This window comes from Ornithodoros turicata, chromosome 9, assembly GCF_037126465.1.
Source record: "Ornithodoros turicata isolate Travis chromosome 9, ASM3712646v1, whole genome shotgun sequence".
Classification (NCBI taxonomy): Eukaryota; Metazoa; Arthropoda; class Arachnida; order Ixodida; family Argasidae; genus Ornithodoros; species Ornithodoros turicata.
In genome coordinates, this window is record NC_088209.1 from 22,108,272 (window position 1) to 22,119,763 (window position 11,492).

Below are 11,492 nucleotides of genomic sequence, written 5' to 3' on the forward strand. Positions count from 1 at the left end.
TCTTCTTTCTCTTTTTTGCTCCAAACTTTCCTCTCTATCTTTGTCTATCTCCAAATCTTCCTCCATCGTTCTAGTTTGCTCCAAAAAATTATTCAGACAAGAGGGATTGCTTCTGCAATGGTTTTAATGATCACACAATGACCAAATGCTATAACGTACTCACAGTAACATGCCCTCTGAAACTTGCGTCGTATTCCACTGGTCGATCCGGAGCGTATTCACGTGTTTGGCTAGTAATTTCACATCAGCTCGCTCCGAAGCGGAGCGCTCTTTCTTGCTGAGCCGAGAATGATCGGATTCAGCAGGAGCTCCACAGAATCACTTTCATCACTTCTGGATCTCATGCTGGTTCGCCGAGTTTGCCAGGTGCGGGGAAAGACCTCCGCCAGGATCTTGGCTGAAACTTGCTTGTTTTCCGCCAGTGGATTTGAACCCCTCAGTGCTGGATTTCGTTGGCCGTGTAACAGATTCGTGTGCTTGCTCTGGATTGACCAGTGGAATTTGCAATTTTTTTTTTCTATACAACATATTCTATTTGTAAACTCATGGTCTTCCTAGTGTGCAGTTTGTTACTGAAGCGTAAGTTTGAGTATACAGCAGGTCGCAAGTGGCAGCATTGTTGTCAAAGCTTAGTTCTGACATCTTGTATTCTGGATTGATGGAAACCTGTAGAAGAAACCAACACAACTTTTGCTTGAAACAGTTTTGAAATGTTTGTAGCTGTTTTTGAGGAAGCAGGCTACCCTACCCTGAAGATGTAGTAGCCGTGAGGTACATCCGTCATGTCCACCCACTGGCAGTCAATGTTGTGAGCGTACGTGTCAGTGCAGCCAATCGAAATGCCCTGGTCACCGTAGTCTGCACAAGCGAACTCCTTGTCGATGCCTGGCTGGCACACATTGTCCTCCAGGCAGAAGCTTGCCTTGTGCCCTTCAGCCACCTTTCTGCCGGTGATGTCTAGCACGTCGAAGTGGGCAAATACTTCCATGGAATGGTAGTGCCTTGTGCCATGAGGAACAAAAAGGGCACAGAAGGTTGTCACTTTTTAGACGAGTGGAACTTTTTTGATGAGTACGTGCTAATCATGAACACGAGACTTTAGTGGCCAGGCTGCTCACACTGAAGTTTCTTAAAAAGATGCAGGACTTTTTGTTTCTGTCGGACGAGGATGGGCCTGTATAGGTGTCGAAACGTTACCATTAAAATTTTATTTTCCTTGTTCTTCAAGCCAGTACCCTGCATCTTTTTAATTGACTACTCCTGGCTTTTGGGCTGCTTTCACACTGAAATTTAGATTACGGTACTACAGGTTTTCCCGGTGATTTTAATTCAAGCGCCATTGAAATTAATCCACGTGCCATGCAAACTTTATGGGGCATGGATTAATTTAGCTGGGACTTGGATTAAAATTGCCAGGAAAAACCTGTAGTTTGATTCTGTTTGAATGAAGATATGTTCCTGATAATAAATAGGCGTGCTGTTGGAAATTTAGGAATCCAAACGGTGCACTATTTCAACACAGTCTCGTGGAAAGGTCCGCAGTCTCGACGTAAGCAACTTGTGAAGCATCGCCTTTTGTTTCGCTTAGTAAAAGCTGCACTAAAAGTGCACAATGTTCCTCCTCGCGGAATGAAAGACGTCGTTACCTTGACACCAACACAAAAGGAACGGGATTCATCGGTTGTGTCGTTCGTGATTTATTAGCGAAAGAAACCGCAATCCTCGCCTTCCCTCTCGCTCGCCTTCTCAAGAAGCGTGCCATTGCATAGAGGCCTCAGATTGGTCTCCTCAGACGATCTCCCGCAATGATTTGACATGATTGTTTGAGGAGACCAATTAGAGCTCGCTCCACATTGCCGCCTTCTTGAGAAGAAGAGGGCAAGCGCACATTGCGGTTGCTTTCACTCATGAATCACGAATGACGCAATGATGAATCCTGTTCCTTTTGCGTTGGTGTCAAGGTAATGACATCTTTCATTCTATGAGGAGAAATTTTTGCACTTTAGTGCCACTATAAGGATTCAGTAAAGTGTTACATGGATGCGGCCCGTGCAGACGTAAGGCTATCTCCGAAAAGAACAAACTTTAGTCACATTTTCAACGTGGAGAAATGTTTGCACTTTAGTGCCACTTTAAGGATTCAGTAAAGTGCTACATGGGATGCGGCCGGTGCAGACGTAAGGCTATCTCCGAAAAGAGCAAACTTTACTCACATGTTCAACGAGGAGAAATTTGTGCACTCTAGTGCCACTTCAAGGAATTAGTAAAGTGCTACATAGGATGTGGCCTGTGAAGATGTAAGGTTATCGCCGAAAAGAGCAAACTTTACTCGCATGTTCAACGAGGAGAAATTTTTTGCACTTTAAGGATTCAGTAAAGTGCTACATGGGATGCGGCCTGTGCAGACGTAAGGCTATTGCCGAAAAGAGCAAGCTTTACTCACATGTTAGCGAGGAGAAAATTTTGCACTTTAGTGCCACTTTAAGGATTTACTAAAGTGCTACATGGGGTGCGGCCTGTGTAGTCTTACATCGCAAACGTAAGGTTATCGCCGAAAAGAGCAAACTTTACTCACATGTGACAGGAATGCCACAACCAGGCGTTCTTAGGCAGAAACGGTTTGAAGACTGCACTTCCCACGTTGGCCACTCGCGCCGTAAACCTGAGGAGACGTCTGCTCTCGTACAGCCATCCTGAAACACGTCCTCTTGCTTAGTTACCGATTTGGAAACGCTGTAACGACGACGTATGCTGTTCTTTCAAAATAGATGTGACGCTTTACGCAAACAAACCCGATTCACTCCGGAGGGCGTACGCAGAAGAAGAAAGGCAGTTCTCCTCCATGGCACACTGCAGATACAGCAGTTGCCGATCTTCAAGATACGCAGATCGCTCGACTTCCAGTTCATCGATCACCAAGTCTGCCAAACCTAAGCAATGTGAAAAAAATAAGAGCATGCTGAATGTCAATTGTGGGGATACGAGGGGGATACGTGGGATTCGATCAGTGGAATCCCGTTAATTCGAACTCTAAAGGGACCGGAGATCTGTTAGCGGATAAAGCGGAGTCGCTCCGAATGAGGGCCTGATGCGCTGGCACTGCGCACTAACTGCTTCGGTGACGCTTCATAGTTCATTATGTTTTGCCGTACGTTCGCGATCACGCGATGCCAGAAACGTAAGGCTCATTTATGTTCCAAAATATTTATTTACGGGCAAGCACCAGAACATCTCGGAAATGAAAATAATCTGTTATAGGCATTTGTACTTATTTCTTCAGCCGCAACTCTCTCAACGTCGTTCGAATACACATCCATTCAAGCATATACATGACTTTGACGGGACGTCAGCGTCCGTTCGAATGAAGCGAGTGCTGTAAATGAGACGCATCATGGCTCGCCAGGCCTTGCCGCATGTTCGCGATAATGCGACGCAAGAAACATAAGACTCGTTTATGTTGTAAGATATTTAGTTGTAAGCGAGCATTTAAAACATATCAGAAATGAAAATAATCTGTTACATAAGCACTTGTATTTGTTTCTCAAGCCGAGGCTCTCTCAGCATCGTTCAAATACACATTCATTCACACACACATGACTTTGACGCGTCCTGAGCGTCAGTTCGAATTATCCGAAAGTTCGAATTAAGCGAGTGCTGTATCGAAGACGCATCCTGGCTCGCTAGGCCTTGCCGCACGTCCGTGATCACGCGATGCCAGGAGCATTATGCCCGTGTCACATGGGGAGTGTTTTAAGTGCTTCGAAACCAATGGCCATCAAATATGCGCGTAACGCCACCAAGCGTGTAACATGTCAACTTCTCAAGGCTAGCACCACAACGTCTCAGAGCTAGAAATAATATTGTACTCGCTTCTTATTTGTTTCTTCGGCAGCGACTCTCTAACACACGTTCGAACACACTTCGAGCACACATTCATTGAAGCACACATGACTTTGACGGGACCTGAGCGTTAGTTCGTATTATCTAAAGTTCGAATTAACGGGATTGCACGGCATTGTATCAGGCAAGATAGAAAAGCAAGGAAGGCATTGTATCAGGCAGGAAAGAATTGGCAACTCACGATCAGTGCACATTACACCAGCAATGTTTTCATATAATCCAGGACATGTGACATCTCCGAGTTGATCATGCTTGCAGTCGGCCAAGTTCTTCTCGTACCCCCTGCACTCGACTCCACTGAGCATCATTGTCTCATTTATACCACCAAAGGCATCGCTCTGCACACAGGAACAAGAATGGAATCCAGTATCACCACCTGGTAATAAGCTGTCTGAAAGCATGGGCACACTGTAAGGGTTTGATTCTGCCCTGGAATATTATATGGCTCGGTTACCATTTCTGTTATTCATACGAGGTTTTGTAAAATTGGCTTATTTAGGACACTCGGGTACCTGCCTTGAGATACCTCTTGGTGTTCGACCACCCGTCTGGTTACAGCTAAAGGTGCTCATTATAGAGGTAGCCATTCATCATTTTGTGCTGGAAACTCAACAATATATGTGTCATTACATAGAGGGTACAACACTCGTAGTGCAGCATGCATTCTGAAGTCGCAAAATATTTACAAGCTCCGTATGCCGGTATTACGTTGATGAAATCTGTGTGTCTTTGACAGTAATGCAACGTGTAGAGCTGAGGAATACGAACGCATACGGCTCTAACATTGCGTGCAGTACCGCATATTAGAGGAGCACTACAGTGCCCCCCCCCCCCCCAATAGTTTTCTTTTTGGCTGGGGTACATACTGCAAAAAAAAAAAAAAAAGATAAAAAAAAAGAAAATGAGCTCCTGCAGGAGAGCCTGCAGTGCGCGCGAGAGGCCTCCGGTTCTGCGCAGCTGAAACGCACACACACATACATGGAAAAAGCATGCAAGAGAACCAGGGAAGGAGAAATGTACGTCGTCGTGACGTCATCTCTCCCCCTGACAGAGCGGATCATGTGACTGGCGAGGGAGATCGGCGTAGGATCGACCTAGAAGGGCGCAGGGACATGCCCTACGAGGGGCATTTTGCGTGGTGGCTCCTGATGGAGAGCTTGACGAGTGAAACACGGTATTGAGCCATGTTAAATGTCACGTCATTGCTCCTTTAAAGGGGCATGGAAATGACATTGTAGATTGGTCGAAACCGCGACCATGCAAAATATTTTCGCTGAACAGTGTCTTATCACAGCCCAATTCAATTGATAAAAACGCCTTGTAAAACTCACCAATGCTCAGAGCGCGGCTGAGCCTTCGATGTGCCACGCAATCCTACCTGCCTGACGTAGGGGAAGATGATTCTCATTTGCCACTGAAAATTCATCAGCTACGGACTCACCGAACACCACTTAGCAACGAAGCTTGATAGCGTAAATGACGTGACGTAACAATTAAGAGTCCGCCAATCACGACCATTCTTTCGGCTGCCGTAGCTATAGAGACGAGCCGCAATCAGCCGCATAGGTAGCCACTGGTAGCCACAGAAAGCCCGTGTTTGAAATCATCTGCAGCGATTGGCTGACATCTTGGCCTTCTACATCTACGCGCGAAGGAGTGAGAGAAGGCATCAAGCAGGCCTTCTGTATAGGTAGCGTTGATGCAGCGCGGTGATGAACACGTACGCTTCCTCCGGGCCCCTGACGTCACGTCATGAGCAACCTGATTGGTATTATCATCCTCTCCCCCTCTTCGTCATGGTGTGACGTCAGTCTCACTCATGCCGAAGGAATGCCGGAGCCTGTGCTGATCAGGGGTCTACGCACAAGCTGGCTGGCCGACTACGCTCATTGTTCTTATGTAATATCGCATGATAGTTGTACTACAATCCACCAGCACGGAAAACGACATATTGAAATTGAAGAGGCCTACACTCCTTTTTAAAACCACGAAGAGAATGATAGTCTTTCCACGTGATCCAAACAGCAACATTTGCGCACGTAGTCGTCACTATGTTAACGCTATATAGTCCTGTCAATGTAGCCGTAGCACCGTGGTCGTAGGAGCGATGATATGGCCAGGTACGTCGAAACAGCTCAAAACAGCAGCGCGGGAGAGGTCACGTGCTTTCGAGAACCAAAGGGGATGACCATAGCAGCTTGACGCGGAAGTTCGCGCAAATGTCCACATCTCGCCAGCTATCGAACGCAGCAAAATGATTCTTTCCTTCCTCAGTGCTTTTGCGGAGCAGTACAATGAGAGTATGATGTAATGAATTTTAACCCACAAACCCTTTAACTAACCACCATGTGTAACTATATCACAACCCACGTCATCACTTGTGTGGGTCGTCTGGATCACCCTGCTACACAACGGAACGCGGATTGTGTCTTTCTGTCATGTGCCTTCCTGTCGTGTGTGTCACGAAAAAGCAGTCAGAGCTCTCTAGCAATGGCAGGGCATGGGACGCAGCACGCCTTCTGCGGGAACTCGCAGCTACTGTGGATGAAACTCGTGTACCATGACGTGAACAAGTTCAGGTATACAAGTTCGAGCAACATGAACCGGATGGCAACTGATAGTAACTTACCTGCACTGCTGCCTGGGCGTAGCCAAGCCCGAGTTGACGGCAGACCACCATTGCCTCCAAGACTCCCCAGCCGTCGCCGCACACGAGGCCCCACCCACGCTTGGGCAGGTACACCTCAAGACGACCTTCATTGCGGTCGCGACCACCCGCCAGGCGTACCTTCACACTGCTCCGGCTTCTGAACTGTGTTCACAACAGAATTCATGTTACACCTTTTTGAAAATTCAAAGCTCCCACTACATGGATAGTTCCCTCTCCTAGCATCAGTTTGTAGATTTTTGTCGCCAGGTGGTGCGATTCCCTGATTTGCCGAAACCCATCCCTAACTTTCCGCCCGTGCCTAACTTGGGCAGTGTAATTTATTAGCGGCATTGGAATTCACACGGTTATGAATTTCCCGCGCGGATTAACGCATGCGCGACGTCAGTGTGACGACACGGGGGCGTTCCCTTTCACCTGGCCTCAACTGTATGAATGGTTTGCGGCGTGAGGAGGATGTGTTTGGGAGGGCGATTACACGTGACCATCGTGGCGAAACGTCACGGAAACTTAGCGCTTGCGGGTGTGGAGTGGTGAGGAGATCCCTTCTGTTTGCTTCTCCCCGTGGGAAAGCTATTTGGAGCCAGACGCTTCTGCAAGACATATTTATTTCAGTTGCACGGAGGAGGGAATTTTCCCTTTAAGAAAGTTGCGAAGTTTCTTCTGAACGTGTAGAAGTTACTCTTACACGAATTTTCTTCTTAGCTGGCGGGCGGGGTGGAGCTGTTGTCGTCGTCATCTCGTCCTGAAGCTTGCAGATGACGCCAGCAGTCTCTTCGCGGCCACAGTCGTGTACTCCCCAGCCGTCGAACTGACACTCCATCAGGTGAAGCTCCTCGCCAGTACAATACATGTTATCCATCAAGATGGGCCCTGCGCGATTCCTTCTTCGCTGATCAAGTCAAGGATGTGCACACTTTTGTTATGCGGCATGAGATCACGGTGCTTCCGCTACAACCTCCCGCATGGTTGGCACGCGTCATAGTGACACATCTGCTCTTGATAGTGGAAAAGAGCATAACACGGATATACTATACAGGTTTCTTTTTTAGACTTTACAGAATTCCCCCTGTTAGCCTATAGAGCCTATATTAGCCTATTAATCAGTCTATACAGAATGTTTAGTATATATAGTGCTCAAACATGGCGATGTTTGAGCACATACAAACATATGCTATACGTGCAGCCAAAGAGCTCCGGCTAATTTTTTCCCGTATATATTCCCATATATATATATATATATATATATATATATATATATATATGTGTGTGTGTGTGTGTGTGTGTGTGTACTAACAAAATCAGACGCAGACAACAAAGATGTAGGAAGTATCAAAAGGGGGAGTTATTTATTTACTGGTGGAAGTCGACGTTGCGGTGGAAGCTCCTCCTTCGTCAGGACAGTCAGGACGGACGCTTCCGTCGACTTCCCCCTTAACTTTTCACCAGTAAATAAATAACTCCCCCTTTTCCTACTTCCTACATCTTCGTTGTCTGCCTCTTATTTTGTTAGTACCTATTTAATGCGCGGTCGCCCGAACCCCCTTTTTTTCAGCAGATATATACAGGGTGTTTGCTCTAATGTGTCAGAAATTTTATTTAAAGTGGGCGATAAAGAGAAACGAGCGCTACTTTTCAGCTACTTGACTAAGAAACAGGTGCTACACGTGAAGCAGTACCTGTTTCTTACTCAAGTAGCAGAAAAGTAGCGCTCGTCTCTCGTTTATCGCTCGCTTTAAATATAAGTTCTGGACACGTTAGAGCAAACACCCTGTATATATATATATATATATATATATATATATATATAAACCCCTCGAGATGCATTTGCGAGAGGAAATTTACACCAGTTTACGCTTTCCAACTCTTCTCGAGAAGCGCGACAGAGTGGAGGGGCCTCTCATTGGTCTCCTCATTGTTGTCATTCTTCAGAGGAGAGGAGAGCATAATTGCGGTTTCCTTCGCGCATAAATCAAACGACGCAACACGCGAATCCCGTTCCTTTAGAATTCCTTCGGCATCTTCCGGCATCTTTCATTCGAGATGAGAAATCTTTGCACTTTAATCCACGTTGAGAGTAGCATTTTGTTTGCATCTGTGTGCGACTGACCCGATGAAATGCTGCCTAATTAGCTGATGTATTTTAGTAATTCATTTGTCCTTCAGTGTACACTTTCTACAGTTGACAGCTCACACGTGTACAGCATGCAAACAAATATCAAGTGAGAGAGGCGGTTCTAAAACTGATGATGAAAGAAGGAAGTGACTGAAAAGGTTAGCCAGCTGTAGGACTCGAACCGACCCTGGCTTGCCTTTTCAGTGACTTCCTTCTTTCATCATTAATTTCTTAGGCACTTGAGGCTTTGTATGCATTTGTCCTTTCTATGCGTTCCAGCCTCAGAACATCAACTCCCACCGGTTCTAAAACAACCTTTACTTCCTTTTTTATTTCGTTCCGGAATTGAGATGAAGAATGACGTCAAGATGTACCGGCGCGGGTGAAAGAGAATATCGAGCACGCGCCCTGCGTCACGCTGTTACGCAAGTTGTCTCATGCGAAAGCCAACTGCCGCCCCCGCGAAACCCAATCCTTGAGAAGGCCGACGCCTGGGGAAGCACGTCCGCAAGGTCAAGCCAGACGCGGCTGGAATCGTTCCGCGTCCCCCTGGTTGCGAGCCCGATTCACGTATGTGGGACGCCTGGAAATTTACGCACGCAAATAAGTGCTTGGATTTTGTAGAAAGGCGTCCTTTCGAGCATGTCACATCCTGTGGTGCATCTTAGCTTCCATTTCCATTCTATAAACATCGACCTCAGTAATTCTATAAACATCGACCTCGGTAATTCTATAAACATCGACCTCTGTAGATCGGTTGGTGGCGTGTGCGCCTACCTGCTAACCCCCAAGGTAGCGAGTTCGAACCGAGGGCGCCACTCCAGTAACTTTGGTGGCAGTGTACAAGTTGCTTAGACACGCCGCCGTCTTCCGCGAGGGACATAGAAACCATAAGGAAATGATTATGATTTCTATGGCGAGGGATGCTCAGTACGGTGTGTCGAGATTTCGGTGTAGATAATTAATCGAGAGAGTGACGTCGCTCATGATCATAATTGTCTCGCGTCGTATATAACCACCCAGTTACCATCATCAATCGCTGTGAACATCACCGACGCGGTAATGTTGCGGTTTTGGAGTAATATGAGATAAAGGGGAGTGTGGGATAAAGAGGTGTGGGATAAAGGGGAGCTACAGCAAAGTAACTCATCGCTATAGTTTCCAAACTCATAACCGTTGAGAGAATTCACTTCATTCATGCAATTTTAAACTTTGAAAATGACTTAGGCGGAACGCACATTAAGGGACTGGCTACTACGTGGTGTTGTGTGTGTGTGCGTGTGCGTGCGTGCGTGCGTGCGTGCACGCGCGCTTCGCGGGAAAAGAGGGGTAAGTTGATGATGTACCAAACGCGTTCAACGACAGTTTCAAAAGTGGATATCTACTGTCGCTTCCGGCTTATGGCTAAACATCTGCTGTTTTTTCTCGCGTAGGAATACGCTAGGAATACGAGTGAGCAGAAAATGGAAGAACATATTCAGGGAGAAGGAAGAACAAAAAGGGAGCCTGTGTGGGAAAATTGCGATGATGGGAGGGAATTCGGGAAATTCGCTTCCCAAAATGTTGAAAAATGTCGTTCTGTCCGAAAACAAACAAGATTATGTTTGTGCAATGATGTATGACGTATATGGCACCCTGTGTGCCACTTCGTTCTGGTTCAAAACTGACGTAATGGGTGGACGGTTCCGCAGATCATGATTGTCAGATTGTATTTGAACACTTAACTACGTAATTAGGAGGGCAAACGGAAGCAATGTGAACCTGGTTGTGGTCGGCTGTCGATGAGGTGAGCTTGAGGGACCTTGTTTACATTGTTATCTTAAAACGAAAAGCAAGTATATATAACAGAGAGAAGAAGAAGCAAATATGAGAAAAATATGGTGCAGGCACACATGACGTTGGTTGACTTAGGGGACTTCGACTGATCGCCGTAGCGAGCTTGTAAAACGGAAGTGTAAGCGGAACAGGACATCCTGGACGGTATCTCGTAGTGACAGTGACAGCCAGCATATTCTTCTAATGCATGTCTCGTCTCGTCCAATACCAGGGGCAGACGGCGGGACTGCTAATATATGCAGAAAAAAATTGGGTTGGGGACGGGGGCGCGGTTTTTTTTGGCCATATAATTCAGTTTGGTGACTTTCGTGATGAGCTCTGAAACAGCCGAAGAACTCGCAGGTCTCGAAGACTCGCAGACATCGTGAACGGGGCCGTTTGCTTGATGACCATGTCTGAGAGTGTTGGGATGAAATTAGTGAAGGAGCCACAGACGTCGAACGTCGTTATGCGGATTTTCTGGCTCCACGCTCTCAGACACGCTATGCTCCATAACGCGAAAACGTAACACGAAATTTCTTAAGTGTCACCCACGTAAGCCATCGGAAAGACAAAACAGTCCAAAACAGAACCTTCGTGCCATTATGCATGCGCCCGCTATTGACGACACTGGTCCGAAACAAAACGAAGGTACAATTGCGGAACTCACTGAGCGCTTTGCCGAAGTGCGCGTCCCTCGTCGCCTGTGACGCATTGGGAAAGCCCAGCATCCGACACACAACGTCAGCTTCCCGTGAGTCCCATTCGTCATCGCAGACGGGGCCCCAACGGTTGGCGTGGAAGACCTCGACGTTTCCCCGCCCTTCGTGCGTCGTGACCCGGGTCCCGACCAGGAGTCTCAGCTGCCCTTCTTCGGCACCGGCGGCGGCACTTACCAGCAACGCTATGCACAACAGGAAAGCCATGGGTGACGGTCCGCCGACAACTGACGGGCGTTCCTCAAGACGTTCGTGTCTGAGAGAAGGGTAAACA

At 47.1% G+C, this 11,492-nt stretch overlaps 1 protein-coding gene across 2 annotated transcripts; it reads right to left on the bottom strand.

The window, feature by feature from the left end:
- Positions 1-106: 106 nt before the first annotated feature.
- On the bottom strand, positions 107-11,492 carry LOC135368341 (lysyl oxidase homolog 4-like). 2 transcript variants are annotated; one of them, XM_064601542.1, is made up of 8 exons: positions 11,170-11,492; positions 7,257-7,441; positions 6,530-6,712; positions 4,082-4,238; positions 2,793-2,930; positions 2,576-2,693; positions 749-1,001; positions 107-666 (listed from the first exon to the last, which is right to left on the bottom strand). In XM_064601542.1, the coding sequence occupies exons 1-8, from the start codon at positions 11,423-11,425 to the stop codon at positions 544-546; spliced, it is 1,413 nt and encodes a 470-aa protein (XP_064457612.1). In that variant the 5' UTR covers positions 11,426-11,492; the 3' UTR covers positions 107-543. The 2 variants fall into 2 exon arrangements, with proteins under 2 accessions (XP_064457612.1, XP_064457613.1); XM_064601543.1 differs by lacking the exon at positions 7,257-7,441 and having other exon boundaries at positions 11,170-11,385.

What these genes read in the sequence shown, in the direction of transcription:
- LOC135368341 (XM_064601542.1), bottom strand. Translation starts at nt 11,425, where the DNA reads ATGGCTTTCCTGTTGTGCATAGCGTTGCTGGTAAGTGCCGCCGCCGGT. An exon ending in CAGCTAAGAAGAAAATTCGT is followed by an intron (nt 6,713 to 7,256) that starts GTAAGAGTAACT and finishes TTGTGAACACAG; the next exon opens with TTCAGAAGCCGGAGCAGTGT. An exon ending in ACGCCCAGGCAGCAGTGCAG is followed by an intron (nt 4,239 to 6,529) that starts GTAAGTTACTAT and finishes TCCTGTGTGCAG; the next exon opens with AGCGATGCCTTTGGTGGTAT.